General features: G+C 49.2%; 1 protein-coding gene across 1 annotated transcript; it reads right to left on the bottom strand.

Moving 5' to 3' along the window:
• Positions 1 to 1,792: 1,792 nt before the first annotated feature.
• Positions 1,793 to 21,506, bottom strand: LIX1L (limb and CNS expressed 1 like). The gene is made up of 6 exons (XM_006266482.4): positions 21,144 to 21,506; positions 15,078 to 15,241; positions 9,822 to 9,962; positions 8,935 to 9,030; positions 6,953 to 7,030; positions 1,793 to 6,790 (listed from the first exon to the last, which is right to left on the bottom strand). The coding sequence occupies exons 1-6, from the start codon at positions 21,445 to 21,447 to the stop codon at positions 6,548 to 6,550; spliced, it is 1,026 nt and encodes a 341-aa protein (XP_006266544.4). The 5' UTR covers positions 21,448 to 21,506; the 3' UTR covers positions 1,793 to 6,547.
• Positions 21,507 to 22,587: the final 1,081 nt, after the last annotated feature.

Below are 22,587 nucleotides of genomic sequence, written 5' to 3'. Positions count from 1 at the left end.
ACAGCAACTGCTTTGCGTGCGCAAGATGCTGTGTTTGCTAGTGAAACAGCCCAGTGCCATTCCCCCCCCACTTCAAGATTTTAAAAGAAGTCATGCTAGGTGGAAGAACAAAACTTTATGTTCCTTCTCATTTTATTTTTTGAAAAGGGTGGAAACTGTGTCTCTCACTTGGAGCAGCTCTTCATGTTCTTCTAGTCAGCAGGCAGGCACGTGAAATAGGCATTTCGTCCTGCCCACCCCCGAAAAAGAAGAAAAAAAAGAATGACACCATTTTATTCTGTATAGCGTCTTCTGCACATGTCCTTCCCGCAGGCCTTGGAGCGAAGGAGTTACAGCTAGAGTGTGAAACATGAGGCAAAGTGCAGAGCAGGTATGACCTGAAAAGAAAACAGCTTACACCCCCCCCACCCCCCAATCTGGCTCTTCATAATGCCTTCCAGCCCCCTTTATAAGCAGATGCTGCTACAGCTGTACTCAGTCACCGGTACCCATGAGCACAGCCATCTCCTTTTCCACCACTGCATCCTTATTCCTTCCAAGTCAGGCCAGAATTTCACTCTTCCCCTCTCAGGAGTCTCTGCTGGTTTCCCAAATTCAAGGCAGCAGAATCTCTCACGAGTGCTCTGCTTCTGCCTCAGTTGACAAGATTATTCCTTTATTTCTGTGCCTCAGCTTCCCCACCTTTCCTACAATCTGGGAGATGGTCCGATGGGAGCTACCAGTGCAGGAGCAAGCGTGAACAGCAGGACCAAACTGTTATTTTCAGCTAGCTCCGTGCTCAGCTGAAGAGGATTATAACGGGCTTCCGCTAATGGGAAATTTGGTTCTACAAACATCCGGCCGGTGCAGCTGTTCCTGTTCTTGTCCATTCAAACTGTGTACAGTACGCGACGTCTTCATCTCCCCTTCCGCAACGAAGAGGGAAGAGACCTATTTCTTTCCTTAAAGACCTGCCAGTCAGCATGCTACAAAGCAACTGTTGCCTTCCCCACCTCCAAGAGCTGGTAGCTCCGCTTTTCATAACAGTTTAAGGAGAGACAGCACATTCACCCAAAGGCAATACTGTTATTAGCCTTCCCATGCTGAAAAGCCTTTTAAAAGGAGTATTGGGAGGAACAGTGCAAGATCTGATCCTCACCCTTGCCTCCCCCCCACATTAGTTAAGGCAGCAAGGCAGAATTTGTGCAACATCAGCAGGGCTATGCTGCAAAAGATGGGTCAATAAATCCTGTCTGATATAACCAGATGCTGGGACCAGCAGGGACTAATTTGCAGGCAACTGTGGTAATTCTTAGGGAGAGAAGGGGTGGAGGGAGGCATTGTTCTCAGGTTTGTGATGCATCAAACAGCTAGTTCCCCCAGGAGAGGCCATAAACAGCAGCAGAGAAGCAGCTTAGGGCTGAGTGAGGGTAGCACCACATGGGCAGGTGTTTTCTCCATCAGCACAGGTGGTTTCTCCATTTCAGTTCCCTTTTCAGGTACAGGAAGGCTCCTGCAGGGGTTAGCAAAGAAAAGGCATGCCATCAGCACAGACAGGTTCAGTTCAGGCCAGCCTGCCTAAACCCCGGAGTAACAGACCAGAAACTAAGCAGCTTTTCATACCCGCCATGGCACACCTATATTTCAAGCAGGGAGGTGCCAATTTTGACACCAGCTATCCAGGGGTTTTTGTGAAAGCAACAGACACTCGTACGTTTTGTTACGAGGGATAGCAGCACATCAGAGCCAACAGCACACTGAACAGATCATCAGTCCTGCATCTCTCATTAGGAAAGGAAGAAAAAAGACAAACTACCCAAAAAATCTAGTGTTTTATTGTATAAAAATTATACATACAAAATGCACGTGTTGTACTGAACTTGGACATACAATGGAAGATGTGGTGGCAGTGCGTGAAAGGCAATTTATCTTGCTCTGGTTTTTGATTCAGACTCTATGCTGGGAAAATTGGAAGGGACTTTGGATGCCGAGAGCTAGGCTATTAACAGCACTGGAGCCGTGGGGATCTCCTGGCTGCTGATCCATCCCTTGAGACTCATGAGGTTCCAAGATCTGTTTTAATTAAAACAAGAGGAACAAAGTGTCAGATGCTCATTTATAATGAAGCTGAACTGGTCCTACCCAGGGAATCGTATTTTTGCAAGGAGAAAAAGGGCATGTAGTGTGGTCTGATATCTTCCCCCAGCTGGGAGTGCTGGCACAGGCAGATGCTAAGAGTCTGCCTGATTCAAGCCCTTGCTAAACAAAGACTGAACTAGCATTTGAGTCTCAGAAGAGGGAGTCACAGGCTGTTGAGGAGGCTCTATTTAAAGCCTACTCACACAACTGCCATGAGAGTTCAGTAGCCCATACAAAACTAATGATATCTTACTTGCCCGAGGAAGAGTCACTGCACAGAGGAGAATGCACATGCATTGCTCCATAAACAAGCTACTGTTTGTTGCATTTTTATATGCTGCTTCTACCACAGAGCTGTCTCATTAACGCAACTTGGCCTTTGAGCACAGAAAACTGACTGTTCGAGTGTATTTATTTCAAAAGATGGCCTGACTTCATTTTCACATGGCACCAGGAAGTGGTTACTACTCAGAATATAATCCTGTGCAGCTCCGTATGGCATCAGCTTTCTAGTTTTAGCCAAAAAGCGAAGCAGAAAATGGACTGCAAATATCCGAATGGTGCTATTTCTCCCTGCCCCCACGTTGCTACCAAACAAGACTTACATTTCTGTGCTAGCTGGGCGCTCCCTGGATCTCAAAGCGGGATGGTTTGATTATGTAGCTATCACGGGGCAGGCAATTATTTTGGGTGGAGGGCCGCTTACTGAGTTTTGGCAAGCCATCGAGGGCTGCATGACAGGCAGCCCAGGGCAGATAAATATTAAATTTTCCAAATTTTTAGGGGCCCCATGGGCTGGATAGAATGGTCTGGTGGGCCGCCTGCGGCCTGCGTTTTGCCCACCCCTGAGCTATCATAAGGACACTGCATGTGCCTGTTAGCCTACAGACTGGCTAGCTGAGAGATCCTGGGTGCCAGGAGAGAGTCAACAAGTGCCAGACATTACCACCTTCTACCACGGGTGTGGAATAGGAAGGCAGAACACTTAGGTCCATAGTTCAGATGGAAAATACATGATGCCATTCAAAATAAACTAGAAACTTGTAGTGTTTCTAGAAATTTATATTTAGGGCCAGTTCTGCAAGCTCTCTCAGGTGAAATGACATGAGCATTCAGATAAATCACTTTCACACACTTCATTTTAACATGATAGGCAAGTAGAAGTGCTAGTTAAAAGAGTTAGACTCCATACTATTGCTAGAAGAACATATTAAATCCAGTACAGGGTCAAACATCAACCAACCTGTAAAAAATGCCATTTACAAATCGAATTTATAAACGCATTAGACATTTAATACTGTTGTGTAAAAAGGCTGCATATAAAAAAAAATATATAAAAACCAAACATAGGCTTGTTAGGACAGGGATATAAAACTAGAAGGCCTAAGAATAATGCCTTGATTTTAGTTTAGAGAGAAAACCATTGCTTGAATATCCATGTGCTATTAGTCTAAACGTCCTTAATAAAAGGGCTGTTTAGGAGGAGAGGAGAGGGATTCTGTGGAACAAGCAAAAGTGTTGGATCCTGAAGTCCTGACTTCAGATGTGTGCTCAGGGACTAGACAATTAAGTCTGGGAAGACCCAAAAAAAGATCTCAAAATGTCAGAGCACTTAAAACCTTCAGCTCTGTATCCATAGGGCAGTCCCACCTTCTCCTCTGGACCATATGTTTAAAAGGCTTTAATATATTGCAAGAAAGATTATCTTGTGCACCAGCCATTGGCTCCTTTGTTGGATTGCACTGTCTAGGGGCTGGCCACTTAATCTCAACTGTGCTAGGAATCAAGGATGCCAGTACCGTATTAGTGATAGACTCACTCTGACCTTTCCTTCTGGCTGGCTACGAAGCAGGACTCTTGTCTCTAAGTGCTGAGTAAAGGAAAAGGTTCATAAGCCAGGAATGCTAGACCAGCATTTTCATGCTATGAGCTGATCCACTGCACCGCATTTCACATGCTTCAAGACACAGGACAATTGATTTGCCTCCTGGAACTTTCTAGGAAATGTTTTTGTCCACAGTGGCAAAGCATGAGTCTAACGAGCGAGCAAAAGCTTGCGTTGCTGATCTGAAGCTTCATATCTGACATCATTACAATGGTATACAGCTAACTATACCTAGATGATGACTTGGAGCCCCATCAGCCCTGAAATGTCTGTCACTGCATCCCCCTCCTAGAATCAGCAGTCCACTCCGTGGTCTGAGCTGAAATGACTACTTATTATGTCTTGGAGTAGGCAGCAAAATGTTCCCATTTGGTAACCACAGCAATTAATCCCTGGCTTGCATTGTAGTGGCATTTGTGCACACGGGAGGATTTAGCAGACTGGAACTGTTTGATAACAGTAATCTGCAAACCTGAGGCAGATGTGAAGTACAGGGTCATTCAGATGTTCTCAAACCAATTCCCCTTCCTCAGCAAAAGCTGAGGAAGCCAGTAAGCCACAGTCCTACGGTTGTGCTTAGATTCCATCTTCTACAGATGTGAATTGATAGTAACATGCTCCTATCTCCACAAAGCTGCAGTTTTTCCATCTCTGCCATAAGCATCCAGGAATTATTCCTGGATTTGGGGGTTATATCCTTCAGTAGACAGGATAACCCTAGAGTTTGAGAGCTGTGGGTACACAGCTGACTGCAGCCTAGATTGTCTAGCTGGCTGCAAAACCATCATAGTTTTGCAGCCCCTAGACAGGAGCTAGAAATAGAGTTAGTGTCTTGTCTGGGTTTCCCCTTGTGCACTGCTCTTCTGTAGCCAGAAATTTTTGTTCTGTGCTTGAGCTACAGGAAGAGCTTTGCTGTTTACAAGGATACTTGTATTGCAGCATTGGTATTAATACTGATACTAAGAGCAAAGCTCTTTTCATTAAAAAGTGCATATATAGATTTGCATTTCAGAAATGTTCTGTTCAACCAATGCTATAAAAACAGGACAAGTTCCGAAGTGGGGTTTTGTAGCTCCTTGCAAGTCGCCTCTTTCCACACTGACGCTATAACTGAATCTTTTAGGCCCTAACCCAAAACTGTCCATGCTAGCAGTTTCCTCAATTTTATAATATAGGCAGGATCCAGTGCTGTATGCAGTACTGTCTGTATCAGGGTTCTGACTTCCCTACCCTGACCAAGAGCAGCCAAGTGTAGTTAAAGCCAAGCCATAAAGTTCAGCTCCAAATCAGAGCTTTTATTGCTGGAGACGCTCATGTTCTAGTTCAAGAGGTTAAACTCCATTATGGTTAATTGGGTGGTAAATACAAGGCCAGTGAGGATAAGCCCTGAACAGCTCTGCACTCCATTTTCCACTCTTAGCCAGCTCTATCAATCTGGCAATTCTTTTCAGGGCTTCCTGGAAAAGGGTTTCGCATCCAGATTGGAGGCATCCTTAAGCCAGGTTGGAACTGCAGAGTCAAAAGTTTGATGCCAGAGAGAGACACACACATAGGACAAGCCCAGAACTTGGGCTTCCCCCAGCTAGGCAGGGGACACTACAATACTGCAAAGATGCTTGGTTGCAGTCAAGCATATTAGACACTTCGCACCACCACCTACTGGCAGAGCTTAAAACGGCATCTCCAAGGTCATCTTTCCTACCCCACTTCCTTCCAAGCTAGGTCAAACCCCAGAGAAAAGGGAGGGAGGCTACAGGCCTCTTCATCTAGAAGAGACTTAATTAAAAGGCTAAGGTTAATTCCTTATTGCCAAGCCCAGTCCCTCAAAAAAAGCCACATAGGAGCCCTGTCATTTGGTATTAAGTGAATCATTTGCTTTGAATGTCTGCGAGGCAGGCATCTGGAGCCTACTCTATAGGAAAGAGAACGCCAGGGCAGAAATGGACCCAGACACCCTACCCAAGCTTGGAATCTGGATGGACAGGACAGGCTACAAGCAAAAATCCCAGCTCTGCAATTTCCCACATGTGCTTTAGCACAGTCTCCAATGCAGCATGTATTCTTGCATACAGAGGAGAAGGCATCTCTAGCTGCTGTGCTTCTCAAGGTACAAGAGGTTTGGTAAAACCCCTCCAGCTGCAAAAGCAGAAAGAAAGGCAGGCTTGCCTCACACACACTCAGATCCAACAGGCTACAGCTGTGCTGAAGGAAAATGGTCCATTTCCCATTCATACCATTATCCACACAGTACCTAGGTAGAACAGAGGTCTTTAGAGTAGGGTTAATACTGAAAGGCTGCCTTTAAAAAGACATGCTTTGAGACTGAAAAGGTGGAGGGATTCTTTAGCAGATACAAAGTCAAAGAGTATTAAAAACGGATTTAAAAAAATCTGTACAGGAACTTTAAAAAAAAACAAACACAAAACCTTTTAAAAAAACAATGTGCAAAACAGGCCGTGATTCTGGAAGAAGAACTGCTGCATGTGCTAATTAGCACAGAGTTGTTAAAAGGCCCAGGGCCATGGAACGGCCAACATGCACAGTCTAACAGGTGGAAGGATGCATGCTTCCCAGCTGCCCAGCTGCCAACATCAGGATGTCCTTCTTCTCCTTGTGGAAACGCAACTCTTTCCCAGCCAGGCGGGCTTCATCCAGCTCCCTCTCTGTTGAGGCCAGCTCTCTGGAGAGGGCTCCTGGAGTGCTTTGCTCCCTGTTCACCCAGTCCATGGCCATCTGGTTCCTTATGTCGTCATCCAAGGCCCGGTGCGAATAGTGAGCTAGCACCTCCTGAGGGTCAGAAACACACCCGAGGGGAGTTCATGAGGGAGGGGTGACAAAGTGGGCTACACCTCGGGCACCAAGATACAGCCCACAGGGAAGTGAAGAACCTGTTTGTGGGAAAGATCCAGGAGACCACGGATCTCCGGAGCAGGGCTACACTGCACTTACCTGCCGTGAGCACTGCCGCTCTCTCATAGCTTTGAGGCTGCCATTCCAATGCAGCAGCTGGAAGACAGTCATCAGCTCCTGCAAGAGGAAAGGGCAGTCAGGCTCTGAAGGTCAAGAGCAGTGAGGGAAGAGGAGGAGCTGGGAAGGCTCAGAGAGAGGCAAACCAGCTTCTTGGGAGGATCACAAGCTGCTTAGATGCAGTGCAGTAAAGAGCTGATGCAAGAAAGTCTGCAGTGTTTCAGTCTGCCCCCCCAGGGAAAAGCAGCTAAGTGCCAGCATCACTGCCAAGGTTACATGCTTCAAGGCAGGGACTGCTTGTTATGCATTTGTAGATCACCTGACACAGCAGGGTCCCCCACCATCACCCAGAACCTCATGTGCCACTGTAGTATGCACAGAGTTGACTTACTGGCTTACTCCGAGTTGGGCCTCTTCACACTGTACAGTAAAGCTCTTAAGAGATCAGAAGCACATTCACTTCCCTGCAAAGGTATCTGTAAGAGCCTCTCATTCTGAGAAGCTGATCTGTCAGCCAAGAAAGAAGCCTGCACAACTGCACACAAAACCTGCACCAACAGTTGGATGACACAGATCTTTAAGATAGTCTCCAAGGTTAAAACAGCCTCCGTGCACGCTATCCCCAGAGGCTGGCAGGCAACAACATGGAGCTGAATTTGAGTGCAAACTCGGCACGCAATTCTTTCTGAAGGCTGCATAAATTCCCCAAGCAGCCAGGCTTCCCAGATCCCACGCAACATCCAGAGCGTGGCGTCGCCCTATATAAACAGGGCCATTTATATAAACACTCGTATCCTCTGCCGCCCGAATATTTCCATTCAAGGGAAACCATCCAAGCGAGAAGACAGCATCAGTGATGCTTGCTAACAGCCAAGACCCCCAAATAAAAACTATGCTGCAGACCAGAGGCGCCTGCATTTATGAAGCTGCCAAGCCTCACTTCAGAACAGGATATAATAGGATATTCTCCCCTCTATACAGGATTCCCAAATCCAGTCACTGGTGGGGCATTAGGAATAACAATTGTAAAGCTACGTCTCAATAACACTCACATTTCCATAAAGGGATCCAAGCAAAAGGGCCTTAACATCAGAGGCAGATCCGCCTATTTGTCAGAGAGGAGGCAAAGCAGATGCAGGGTAGAGCATCCCAATTCCTGGTGCTTGCTGCTCTCCCCAGTGGAGAAACCTCTCCCCCAAGGCAGAGAAAGGAGGCATCTGAACTCCTAGTCATCAGCTCTGGATACTGGGCACAACCCCTCTGCAGCCACAAGCATGTAACAATGGCAGACCCCTCCATGATCTGGACTGGACAAGCATGTCACCACAAAGACCACTAATGAGAACAGGAAGCTTGATACTGATCCACAGATGCTGAACAAGCAGAGAGAAGATTAAAGGTTCACACATGAAGTAAAAACAAGAGCTAGAGATCTCGCTGATCAAGAGTAGGGCCAGTGCCCCCGATTCAGTTGTCCCCTAGCACCACAACAGGATTCTTGTCTTGGTTACTCTAATTCTACAGGGGATGCTACTTAGCCACCACCACAGCCTGGACAATGATGGCATTCTATTCCCACCTACTCCTCTCCTCTGACCACTACAGCATGTTGCCTCCGCTTACCAAAGTATTCCAGTATCAAACATGCTAGATCCCATCAGACTCTCAAGCACATGCAAAACCTCTTCTGGGAGGACACTAGTTTCTGCAAAGATGTCCCAAGTTATTTTCAGAGGGAAGCCCACACCACAGTCCTGCAGCAGATCCACTTGCACTTCAGAAACAGCTTCAAAGATCCTGATCCTGTGGCTGGAATCTCTCCTGAAGATTAAAAGCACCATAAAAAGACCCTTCTATGCTTTTTTGACTGCAAAGGCCTAGTACATGTTGCACTACATTGCTGGAAGGGGAACATCAACCGCTTTAATCCAGACCCAGGCATGGAATCCAGTTATGAACAGTACCTGAAACTCCAGCATGGACTTCCCCTTATTGGATTCCAGCATGAAACGGAAAGCGCCGATTCCGGTGTTTGGGTTATCGGCTTCTTCACGATTACCCTGCAAGAAAGGCTGTGATTATAGCCAGGAAATAAGAGGAGCCAGCTCCAGCCCCCGCACATGCAAACAGAGACGGCATCTCTCCAGGACTCTGCTGCAACATCCAGAAATGGTTTCCCACTGAAAGTCAAAGACTACTGAAGGAACAAGCCTTTACAGGCCTACTTTATTAGGCATTCCAAGCAATGCCACATGAAACTCATCATGCTCTATCAGGGCACTGTATGTGTGTCTTCTGTGGCAGACAAAGAGGCTGTCTCCCATTTCTTCCACTGGATCAATCTAGTTAACCTTTCTTGGGTTAGAAGTACACATCAAGAAAGCCTGGCTTTCATTTTGGCACTGCTAAAAGCAGTTCCATACAAAAGTAGTTTGTAAGAAAGGACAAAAAGAACCTCTTCCAAGTTCTAGAAGAGGGAGGAGACTGGAGTTCATAGCCTTTCAATGGCAAGCATGCTAAAAACTTATCGGGCCAAATGCTGCTTTCATATATGCTGGTGTCAAGTAACCCCACTGATCTAAGTAGGAGCAGAATTTAGCCCCAAGTGTGGAGCCAAGGGTATAGGCAGAGTGGGCATTTGAATCCAAGGAGGGACTAACTAGAGGGCTGAGGGAGGGAAGAAAGCCACAAGAATTAAAGCTGATTTTTGTTTTAATATTTTTCTAACATTCCAAAGCATCACTGAAAATCTGCCCTAAGGATTTCCAGATGCAAAAGAAATTTCCCTTCCCGGCATTTGAGGCTTTCCAGTCAATCTGTCCCCAACAACTGCAACAGTCAGAACCCTTACGTTGAAAGACGCCAAGGCCTCCGAAACGCTCTTCTCAATGAATTCGTCTGTGATCCTCCGGGACGGGTGCTCGTTAAAGACAGAGTTCATTAGCGCAATCTTCGCGGCACTCCTCCTGGCTTCGGCTTTGGTTGGACAGAACTGGGAAGAGATAAATACAAGCACAGGAATGGCTGAGATCAGTTGGGCCCGACATGCTCCAAAAAGTTCTCCTCCCTCAGACGCATGAAACAGCTATTAGGTGGTTGTGTTGTGGAGTACTGGAAAGCTGTTCTCGCCAACATCCTGAAGTCATTAGGAGAGTTTTAAACCGCAGCTATCCTAACCACTCTGAATGCAAAAATTAAACAGTACGTGCTGAGTTCAGCTTGCCTATCTGGACAGGGGGAAGAAAATACCACTGATCAGATTGTCAGCAAAATTAATTGGCTTATAACTCAAAAGCAGCCATCCCAGTCTAAACACGAGGGCTGCTCTTCACGATGGGTAGGCAGCTCAGCTGCCCAAACTGTTTCTTTTGGACACTTTCTTCAAACCAAGGCTGATACGCAACTGCCTAAAGCCACTGCCTTTCGGATTTCTTTGCTGCAAATCAGGACCCTTTGTGATTCTTGGACTTTAATCTTTCTGGTGGGATATTTGTGTTGGACCTTTTCCTGCTCAAAGGCAAGGCAGAAGCTATTGATCAAATGTTAGAACTCAGTTGCCAATTTTCTTGGCATCTTAGGGAGAGATACTGGGTCAAATTCAGAGACTGGAACTGCAATCATGCCAAAGCTCATGGTGTCCACATTTCATACCCAACTGCTTCCCCCTGTAGAGAGCAGAGAAATAACTCAAGGTACGTAAAAGTGTCATCCTAATACCTGGCTATTGCCTTAGAAACCTTGCATCTTACCTGACAAAGGGTTTTTGAACTCGGAAGCTTGCTTAATAACTATTCTCCAACTATTTGGGTTGGTCTAATAAAAGATATCAAATTCACCCAAGGAACCTTGTCTGCCTATGTCCTTAGACCAACATGGCTACAACCTACACCCCTGCATCTTACCTGGGCATATGCAGTATGCTGGTTAGTCTTTGCACTTACTAACGGGAATTAGGTGGTGACACAGTAGCATTTATGAGCAAATTCAAAAGAATTAAGTTGCCAGGATTTATTGAGAGATTGATCCTGGACAGAAACAGTGATTTGCAATCAGCACGGCATGCAACAACCTAAGGCTCGGATCTACTAATACAGGGGCTCTCAGGAAACCTTGCAGCTTCCAAGCTAAGGACAAGACTTCATTAGAATGGGAACTTAATAGGTCTGATCTGGGAGAGCCTCCTTGATGGTGGGGCCCAAGCAAACATTTCATCAGGACCTGGACACCTACTTCCAGGCGCTCCACCCTACAGCTGATGATGCCTTGGCAGAAGTAAAGAGCTACCATGAGGTCCAGCCAGGGGTTGCCTGGACAGAAGTAGTCTCCGGCCCTAGAAGGAACTGCACCAGGGAGTACATTCCCCTGCAGCTGCACAACCACTTCAAACCCCTCACACCAGCTGAACCAGTCGAACTCCTGGCCCCAGCATGCGAGGAAGGAGGGCCACCAGCAACTGTACCCAGAAGACGACGCAGAGTAATCATGATGGGCGACTCCCTCCTGAGGAGGACAGAGGGCCCAATCTGTCACCTCGACCCCATAGCCTGTGAAGTTCGCTAGCTCCCTAGGCCTCATGTCTGTGATGTGACCGAGAGGATCCCCAAACTCATCCGACCCATGAACCACCATCCCATGCTACTCATCCACATGGGCACAAAATGACACAGCTCGGAGCAATTCCAGCTGGGTGATGCATGACTACAGGGCTCTGGGGGCTGGACTCAGGGGCCTGGGGAGCTCAGGCAGTTTTTTCCTTGATCCTCCCCTTGTCACAGGTCACGGGCCCTGGAGAGAGAGGTGCATTGTTGAGGTGAGCAGAAGACTTTGGCGATGATACCATTGCGAGGGGTTTGGCTTCTTTAACCACACTCCGCACTTCAGTGAGAGAGGTAGAAGGGATGGCCTCCACCTCACCTGTAAAGGGAAGAAGCTCTTCTTGGCCAGAATTGCTGATCTACTCAACAGGGCTTTAAACAAAGATCACTGGGGGACAGGCGATCAGTCAACAGTTCTAGACCAGGTCATGCCAATCACAGTAGTAACAGCTTAGGGAGCCCAAGGGAACCCATCCCAATGAGAGCCCAAGGAAAGATTATGTCCCATCACATAAGGAAGCCTAGGCCTTCCCATGGCAGACTCAACTGCCTGTACACAAAAGCCAGGAGCTTGGGTAACAAGCAAGAGGAACTGGCCCTTCTCCTGACCGATAATGATTATGACCTCGTAGGGATAATGGAGACCTGGTGGGACTCCTCCTATGACTGGTCGGTATAGAAGGCTATACCGTCTACAGGGGAGATCATGTTGGGAAGAGGGGTGGGGGGTAGCTCTCTGTCAAGGAGCAATACGCTTCCCTTCACACTAAATTCAGTAACCATGAGTTACTGGGTTAAAATACAGGGGAACACAGGGAGGGGGCTATACTTGTAGGAGTCTATTACAGACCTCCTGACCAAGAAGAACTGGATCTTGAATTCAATAGGGGACTGGCCGAGGCCGCACGTTCCCCATATATGATCGTCACGGGAGACTTCAACCTCCTTGACATCTTCTGGGATGAGCACACGGCCAGGTCTGACCGGTCGCGTAACTTCCTCGCCTGCTCTGATGACATGTACCTAACGCAAGAGGTCTATAGGCCAACTAGGGGACAGGCACTGTTGGATCTGGTTCTGGCCAAAGGGGATGATCTGGCGAGTGATCCAAGGATCGAGGGTGAGCTTGGTGACAGCGACCATGATCCATTTACTTTCTCTGCCCAACGCAGGGTGAGCAAATCCCTCAGTAAAACAGAAATCCTCAACTTTTGTGGCAGTCAGCCTTCCCAACTCAGGAGACTGGTCAGTCAGGCACTAAGGGACCACGGCCCTCTAGGAAGGGGAGTCCATGAGGAATGGTTGGTCCTAAAGAACTCAATCCTCAAAGTGCAAGGGAAGTCCATCCCGTCCCCCAGGAAATGCAGTCAGAGAGCAGGGAAACTCCCTTGGCTCAATAGGGAACTTCTGGGTCTCCTGAAACAAAACAAAAAAAAAAAAGAAGCCTACACCAGATGGAAAACTGAAACCATCACCAAGGAGGATTACTCAGCTATTCAGCACTAGCCCGTACCTGTAGGTCCAAAAAAACCAAGGCAGCAATCAAACTCAGGCTAGCCACTGGAATCAAGGATAACAAAAAGTCATTCTTCAGATATGTGGGAAGTCAGAGGAAGAACAAAAGCAACACTGGCCCCCTGCGAGACCAAATGGGGCAGCTGATGCCCAAGAAAAGGCCAATTTCCTAAGCAATTACTTTGTGTCAGTTTTCCACCCACCCAAGGGGGTCACACTGTCAGACAGGACACAAAGCAACCAGGGCTTGGGAGATGGGCCCACAATTGACATATATCAAGTGAGAGAATACCTCAAGAAGCTTGACATCCATAGGTCCACAGGCCTGGACGGATTACACCCAAGAGTCTTAAAAGAGCTGGCGGACATCATAGCATGCCCTACGGCCAAGATATCTGAAAGCTCATGGCGCTTGGGTGATGTACTAGAAGACTGGAAAAGAGCCAATGTGGTCCCAATCTTCAAGAAAGGGAAGAAAGAAGATCCAGGGACTTACAGACCTATCAGTCTGACATCCATCCCATGAAAGATCTTGGAGAAAATTATCAAGGGATCCATCTGCAACAGGCTAATGGAAGGCAACCTCATTAATGCCAGCCAACGTGGCTTTATTACTGGAAGGTCTTGTCTGATCAACTTCATCTCCTTCTATGACCAGGTGACACATTGCCTGGACAAGGGAGACGAGGTTCATGTCACTGATCTGGACTTCAAGAAGGCCTTTGACTTGGTCTCCCATGATGTCCTCACAGCCAAGCTGGGGAACTGTGGCCTCGACCATCTCATGGTCCAATGGCTGGGGAACTGGCTCCAGGGTCAGACCCAAAGGGTACTAGTCGATAGGAACAAATCAGCGTGGCACAAGGTTACCAGTGGAGTCCCCCAGGGCTCAGTGCTTGAACCGGTACTCTTCAATATCTTCATTAATGACCTGGATTCAGGCATCAGACGTGGACTGGCAAAGCTTGCAGACGACACTAAACTATGGGGGAAGGTGGTCATGCTGGAGGACAGGCTGACCTGGACATGCTTGCGAAGTGGGCAGACCAAAACCTGATGGCATTCAACGTAGAGAAGTGCAGGGTACTCCACCTTGGAAAAAAACCCAGCATCATACTTATAGGCTCGGTGGTGCTACTCGTCACCCGTGGCACAAGTTTTGCTTGTCCACAGCTTGAGGTGCAGTTCCCCCCAAACCCCTGTACCTATCACCTTGAAATCTGGCAGGCTTTGGGGCCTTAGTACGAGCTACCCCTGCAGTTTTGACCCCCCAGTGTTGTAACACACAGCCGTGACAGGAGTTTGGCTTTCAAGAATTTGGGGTACAGTTCCCCCCAAACCCCTGCACTGATCTTCTTGAAACTTGGCAGGTTTTATGCTCTCAGCAGAGGCTACCATCCCTGCAGGTTTCATCCAAATTGGACAAAAAACAAAGTTACAGATATTTCATTGATTTCCCATTATACCCTATGGCCGCTTCAGCCAGATCGAGGCAGAAACCTAGTCTGGAGCTGCGGATCAGATCGCAGCCATCCAAAGTGGCTGAATCTGAAGCCGGATCGGATTGCTGCTGACTCTCACAGGCCTAGTGGTTTGCAGGAACCAACTGCATCATAAGTCTGAAGACTGCCTGTATCTAAGTGGGGTACCATCAGGATCTGGAAGAACAGTTGTTCTCTAGGCTCCCCAAGGGATAACTAGGTCTAACAGCCACAAACTTCTGGAAGGACGATTCAGACTCGAAATAAGGAAGAACTTCTTTACAGTCCAAGTGTCCAAGGTCTGGAACAGAATCCCTCCAAAGGTGGTGCAAGCACCTACTCTGGACTCATTCAAAAGGTATCTGGATGTTTACCTTGCTGGGATCATCTGATCCCTGCAGACTTCCTGCCTCTGGCAGGGGGGCTGGATTCAATGATCTTGCGGGGTCCCTTCCAGCCCCTAATGTCTATGAAATCTATGAAGAAAAACACACACACACACACACACAGGCCTACCTGGAAACTGCCAAAGCAGCTGCCCCCCGGCAAGGTGACGTAGCAGACATAAGGGGGGCTGTTGGAAGGGACCATTTCATACACCACGAGGGCTCCGTTCTTCAGGTCGGCACCACGCGACTGCTTCATCTGCCAGAACTCCTGCAGAGCCTCCACGACATTCACTGAAGAGACAGAAGCAGGAGGCGGGTTCAGATGCAGGGAACAAAGCCTGGAAGTTCAGTATCACTTGCAGCGATCATTCTCGCATAGAAACAGAGACTCCTCCTAGCATCCGCACACCAAGATGAACATGCCCACCACCACGGGGCTCTCTCCCATAAACCGAAGTCACAGTCCAACCCTGAAAGCCATCAGCGGCAGGTGCTCAACATCTCAGTCACACAGGGTCTGACCTTGAGCTCAAACATCCCAAAAGTCAGTCAAAAAGGAAATCTCTCTTCCTTCAAACCTAGAGACCCAGAGGAAGGCACCTGAGTTAGCAAAGGAGCAAGGCAACAATGCATTTCTCTTAAAGAGACCAGAGTGGTAAGGTATGGGCAACACCATCAGCAGGGGAATCAGCTGCACTGTCAGTATTAAGGAGCAGACTAGACTTTGTTCCCCGGGTATTTAAAGAGCAAGAGATGGCAGACTCCTGAGTAACTCTGCAGCTGAAGAATTGCAGCATGCAGGAAACTTAGTAAGAGCCACAGTTTGTGTGATCTATGCTTGTGCTAGGATTTCTGCTGGAAAATCAGCTGCTCTGAACACAGACATTTCCCATCCCCTTTAAGCACGCCAGTGCGTGGGCTGCACAACTCAAACCTGTGGACAGAATTCGACTCAAATTTGGGTGGAAACACTTGGCTGCCACAAAGTGGCTACATGATCACAGAGGAAACTGGCGCTGGAGAATCGGGTCTGTGTCGTTCTGAACAGGAGAGAGTGTAATTAAGTGGTGAATCACATGCTAAAAGCAGAGCCCATGTTTAGGAGAAAAGTTTTTTTCCATTTCTATCAGGAAACCAGAGCCTGAGACTTTAATACACATTTAATTTAGCAGTCCCAGCCATTTCAGGATGCGAGTCCTTCCTAAACAGTCTGCAAGTTATTCCTGAAGCCACTGAAACATAGACTTTGCCATGCTCGATTCAAGTAGGACTACTCCTCCATACTCCAATTGTTGAGAGGAGGCAAAGCTCCCATGTGTGTACCCAACTAATGGTGTAGTACTGTAGATGCGGGAAGAAACTCTTCCTTAATCTTTGCCACAACTGTGTGTCCACGGCAGGAGTTTCAATTATTCTTATCCATATACGCATACGCAGGAACTAGACATGTTAAATCAGGACAATCTCCACCCCCCACAACGAGAAGGAAGCATTTCCTTTGTTTGTTCTCCATTTCTGCTGCTGTTTGTATACTGAGTGATCTGTCACACAGTTGGAAGGGCAAGAAGGTCCTACAGCTTCCAGATAGTCCAACCTCAAATTCCTTCCAAAAACTTAGAACAACAGCCAAATAGGGCTGGAAAGGATCTCAAAAGACCATCCAATTCAACCCTGCTTGAGGCAGGATTGTCCCCATTTCAACCATCTCACCCAAGCGTTTGCCCAACTGCTCGAGAACTTCCAAGGATGGAGACCTCCACTACCTCTCTAGATGTCTACTCTAGGGCCGAGCTCTTCCTAAGTCAACCCAAATTATTTCTATGCAAAAATTTCAGGTCTTTCAATATCTATTAGGAAAACCCTCTCCTAACCCATCCTTCTTTCATAGTTGTTCTTAGGTGTTAGGGGTTGGGAGGGACCTTACAGCTGATGAGATCCAGCCCCATCTTTTTAAGTTCAGCTACAGCCCCTCTAGGCTTTTTTAACCTCAGCAACAGCTTTGAAATGAAGGGATCTTAGAAATACAACAGAACATTTTACTGATACACGAATGCCACTGGTATAAAATTGGACAGCTTCACTCAAAACACAAACTCTCCCAGGATGAACGGTGCTAATTCAGCCAGCAGCAAGCCCAAGTAACCGGCAAAATGACACTCACGCAGACAAAAGTCTCCCATGGGCAAGAAACAAATAGAAAGGTCAGCACGATGACACGTGCAAGAAGAACATGCTAAACACATCAGACGCTGCCTAGCTAAATATTTCATTCGCCCACGCGCTTGGCTGTTTGTTTTTAGCCACGCACATCTCCGAAGGGAAGAGAGCTAGCAAATTCTGATGGCCTGAATTTATTAATTTGGTGAACGCCCTATAAAAGCAGAGCCACCATGCAGCTACCAGGAGTTTCTCACTCAAACATTTCACCCGTCTTGCTTCAGATGCAGGGTTTGGGAGCTTGGTAATAGCATGCAGTCAGCTTGGACTGATTTCAAGTTTGGATTCTTCCCCAGACATCCAACGTGGGGGTGTACTTCTAACCTCAAGATTGACAGCAAACCATATACAACATGCGGTTCTCTGCCAGCACAGACAGCATGCCAACGTATGCATGGAATTCGAACATGAAAAGCAGATTCCCTTGCTATTGACAACAGGAGTCAGGAACATAATCCTCCCCAGGGCATTCGGAGACAATGCTTTATTGAGCCACCGTTTGAGAGGTTATTTGACATGGGGTGAACAGTGTCTTTGCGGCAGCAGCTGTTCAGGGATGACTTTGCAAATGAAGTTAAACTGTAGAAAGCATCACAGAGCCTCAAGAAAGGCCCTGGTTATTCTCATCCTTCAAAGCAAGACAAATAGATTTGATGGGGCTGGAGCGGAGCAGCTGGATGGTGCACAACCAAGTGGGGGCAACGCGACAAGACCATGTATGTGGGGTGGATTTATCGAAGGCAGTTCTCTCTCTCTCTCTCTCTCGTGTGCCACCTGCACATTAGGGTTACGGTTGCAGGGCACTTGATTGGCTATTGGAGCAATAGATCAGGTAGCTGAGCTGCATCTAAGACAGTCATTCTCAATCTTTTTAGCCTCCAGGCATTCCTTGATAGACTTCAGGCACCCCTCAGAAAATGCCAGCTCTTAGTTTTCACTTTTTTGACTACAGAAAAACAACAGAGCAATCTTTTTGTGGCAAAGAACTCAACCCACAACAGATCAGATCGTGTTTAATTAAACACCATGGATTTCTCCTCAACATCCCTGGGGTTATCTTGTGGATCCCATTTGCACACCTAATATTGTGGGGCACCCTTAAGAGGCGTTCGCAGCACCTCGCCTGAGAACCACTGTTCTAAGAGGCTCTTGCTCACGACTAGAATAGGTGTTTCCAGGCTGCCACAGAACAGAGGCAGTGCAATTAAAAGGAGGGGAGAGTGAGATGCCTAATTGTAACCCTGGAAAAGTCCTTTCCAAACAAACTGTCTGATTTTAGATGATGACACAGCCGCAGACAATCTGCGTGCCTGGCTGCCGAGAATAGAAAACAACTGCAAAGACAAAGTAGCATTACAGAAACCCCGTGCAACATTCAGAGTTATGAGCTCTTTTTCCTTGAATAAGCATAAGAAAAATTCCTCTGTTTTATCCCTTTCAGCGATGTGCCAGCTGAGCAGTGTTACCAAGCCACTCCACACCGCCATTCACATTGATAGGGAAGCCACTGGCTTGAAAACTTGTGATTTTCCAGCTTCATAGACCCATTGTTCACAGATACAGAAAAGTGAGGGCCAGAGGATAATTTTGCCCTCAATTTATTCTGGGTCAGTGACCTTCAGTTCCTTAGCTGACTAGAGTTCAGAAAAATCAGCATCCATCACCTCAAAATGCCACTGTAAAGAAAAAGAAGGGGGGCATTCATGTCATTTAATGGTGTACTAACACAGAGGGCGGCAGGAACAAGATAGGGCAAAGAGAAAGAGAGAAATTAAAGCCACGTGGAAGAAGGGCCAGAGGTTCTGATCCAGAAACTACGTTAAAATAACGTGCATTGCAAGCCAAGAGTTGCATGCTTGTTTTGGCTGGAACCAAGAGGAAACAAGTGACGATGGACGAGTTATTCAGCTTTCCAACGAGCAGTTGGCCCAGCCCAGCCCAGCCAAAAACACAAAATTAAAAAAAAAAAAAAAAAAGCATATGAAGACCACAGTGGAAATTAAAAACAGGTTAATTAGGATCAGCTTTTTGGAGGCCCTTACTGGCAGCTAAACCATGGAGGAAAAGCAGCCCAACAGGCTGCTGGGTTGAGAGAAACACAATCAAATGGGACATCGGTTTCATGCGTGAAATGACTAGAACATGGGTCAGGTTCAAGATTAGTTGGGTTTATTTGCTGCCTTGACACCGATGTGCAGAAGTCAAGAGGCTTGTCCAAGGCCTTGCAGGAAGTCAGATTTCACCAATTCTGTAGCAGTATCATGCAAAAGTTTGCAAGCGGTAGGATCTCAGAGCAGTCCGCATGCAAGACCTTTTACAGAGGTGATTTTCTTTTTAATAAAAGAACTTTGGAAAGCTTCCCATGCTCTGAAGAGATCATAATCTATACAAGCACAACGTATATGAGCACATCACTTCAGCAGAGCAAGGACAAGGTTTGGTTTTTTTTTTAAACATGCAAAGAAAGAACAATTCTTAAGGTTTGCAAAAAAGATCCAAGGGGGAGGGAGGGGGCAGCACAGGGCAGGCAGCTCCAAGCCAAGGCTTCTTGAACAAAACCCCAGCATCTGAATGCATTGGATTTCTAAACAAAACAGACACTGGCTCAGTCAGGTTTAGAATGGAGCTTCTTAAACAGCCAACAGCCCCTTTCAATATTCATGACAGCCCCCAGCGGGAGGCTCTCAAACACAGATCTTTAATTAGAAGCCCCAGTCTGTAACACATGCAGACATCGCATCCACGTGGGGATCTGCAGAGCGCTGCGTGCAGCGAGAGGGGCCGCGTCCTGCTTTTCAAAAATCAAACCAGAAGCAAAGCAGCAGGTCCCCACTTCAATTACCAATCGGACGCGGCCCGCAGCTGCGCATACGAAGCAGAGCCTGTTTTGACACCCGTCAGCTCTTGTTTATGGCCTTGGAGGACGACTCCCGGTCCCCACGTTGCGTACGACAGCACATCTGCCTCGCATATTAAATAATAAAAAGTAAGCGATTCCACATGGTGTGGAAACGCTCCCCAGCCAGAAGAACAGCACTTCCATTGCATTTACAGCGCACGACTGCTTCGCGGTTGCCACTGGAAGACGTCGGACTGTGGCTATCAAACCCGCTGCCACAATCTAGAGCCTGGAAGTCAAAGCATTCCCGAAGTGGCGGGGAGGAGGATGAGCTCCTCTCTTGCGCTCTCACAGTACTTAACACACCCAGAGCAACCCGCTCCAGCACAGAAATAAGCCAGTCGTTTCCTCCAGCTACTGACGAGATGCGATGCAGCCCCAGGGATGCGAGCAGGCAGAGGGACCTTGCAAAAAGATCCCACCTTTGGGAGAAGCAAAGCACCACGGTGCCTAGAGCTCCCTTTGCCACTGCTTTCCAGGCACTCGAGGCTCTTTCACTAGACACAGATTCAAGCCTAGGCCTTACGTTACACCCAAGCAGCCTCGTCAACCCTCCGCTTTTCCAGATGAGGACGTCGTTCCCCGACACGCGCTTCCACTAACGAGCACCATGAGGTTGACACCTATTCAGCTCCAAATAACCAGCCAGGAGCTGTTTTAGATCCAGCAACACTCCCCCACCCCCGCCGGTCTTCTACCATTTCCCAATCGCAACCTTTTTTCTTTCTTTTTCTTCCAAAAAGCAAAGCCCCAGCTGCTCTCGGCGCGGATAAGCCATCTCCCGTGCCCCGTTCGGGACCCGGCTGCCTCGATATACCCTCCCAAAACGAAGGGCCCGCAAGACAACTGGCGCGGGGCGCCACAGCCGCCACCCCCAGGAAGGGAGCGAACCCCCCCCGGCACAGCCGGCTCCCATCTCCCGGGCGCAGGAGGCGCTCAAGGGCGGGGGGGATCCTGCACCCCCCGGGCGGGCATCACACCGGGTAGGGGCCCCTCTGCCCCCCGTCACGTGACTCGCCCCCACCCTCACGCACGGGGCCCCCACCCCCATCACGTGACCCCGGTTTAGGGGCTCACCTCGGCCGTAGCCCTGCGTGTGCTTGGCGAAGCTCCGCACCACCGCCTCCACCGCCTCCCGCAGCACGGCCGGGGGCGCCGCGCCGCCCGGGGACCCGCCCGCCGGCCCCAGCCCCAGTCCCAGCCCCAGCCCGAGCCCCAGGCCGGGCGGCGGCGGTGGCAGGCCGAGGCCAAGGCCGAGCGCGGGTGGGGGCGGCGGCGGCGCGGGCGGGGGCGCGGGGGCGGCGGCACCGGTGACCCCCGGGCGCAACGGGCGCAGTGCCCCGACCCCCGGCTGCAAGCGCTGAGCGCGCAGCGACTCCATGGCCCTCCCGGCCGCCGTAGCCCCCCGCTCTGTGCGGCGCCCGGGCCCGCCACTGCCACTCACCCCGGGGGGGGCGGGCCCGGCGCGGCCCAGAGGCCAATCCCCGCGCGGCTCCCCCGGGACGGGGCGGGGACCTAGAGGGAGGCGGCCAATCCCCGCGCGGCTCCCCCGGGGACGAGGCGGAGACTTTAGAGGGAGGTGCCCAATCGCCGCCCGGAGCCCCCGGGGAAGGTATCCAATCAGAGTGTCTCGCGGGAGTGGGCGGGCACTGAAAAGCAGCCTCTCCCCGAGGGAGGGGGAACTGTGATCCAATCAGCAAGAGAAGGGGCGGGGTTTGGGGGAGGCCTATCCCAGTCACAGCCCCAGAGGTAGGGCTAGGCACTGAGGGAGCCCAGCCGCGCTCTGATTGGCTGAAAGTGGGGGGGCGGGGAAAGGCAACAGCCAATCAAATCGTTCACTGGACCACAGGGGTGTTGTCCAGGGACAGCTCTAGGGGTGGGGGGCGGGGATTATGGTCCTCCGGCCAATCAGAGCACAGGTACACCACCTAGGGATGGTGATGAGGACGAAGGCACAGAGCAGTGCAAAGCACCTTGGAAGTGTGGCCAACTGCAAAGGATTCTGGGATACTGGGGCCAAAGTCTTGACTGAGCAGGCTCCTAGCCTAGGCAGGGCGAGAACAGGCGGCCGCGCTCTTGGGTTCTGCTCCCACGTCTGCGGCCACGGCCCAGGCTGGACATCAGCTTCCGTGCTCTGCTGTCAAGTCACCACCAACAAGCAGGCGCACACCCCTCACGCACCCAAATTAGCAAAGGCACGCCCCTTGCATGCCCCACCAACCAGGCGCACGCCCCAATTAGCAGACGCGCGCCCCTCGCACACCCCAGTGAGCAGACACGTGCCTTTTGCACACTCCCTTGAGCCACAGGGAGTTCACTCAACATGGCCCTTCACGCCACAGGCAGCCTCGTCCCCCAGGCCTTCCCTGAACCTGCAGGAATGTCAGCCCCGCGCCTTGCCCCGTTCCTGCCAAGCAACGTACGGCGTCGATAAACCACGAACAAGAGGCCTCGGGTCCATGACAGCTCCGCAGCGAGACGCGGAGCTGTCCAGGTCGGCACTTTGCAGCGTACCCTGCCG

This window comes from Alligator mississippiensis, chromosome 15, assembly GCF_030867095.1.
Source record: "Alligator mississippiensis isolate rAllMis1 chromosome 15, rAllMis1, whole genome shotgun sequence".
In the NCBI taxonomy this organism is placed as follows: Eukaryota; Metazoa; Chordata; order Crocodylia; family Alligatoridae; genus Alligator; species Alligator mississippiensis.
Note: the sequence above shows the minus strand (reverse complement) of the source record. Positions and strands in the feature narration are given on the sequence as shown.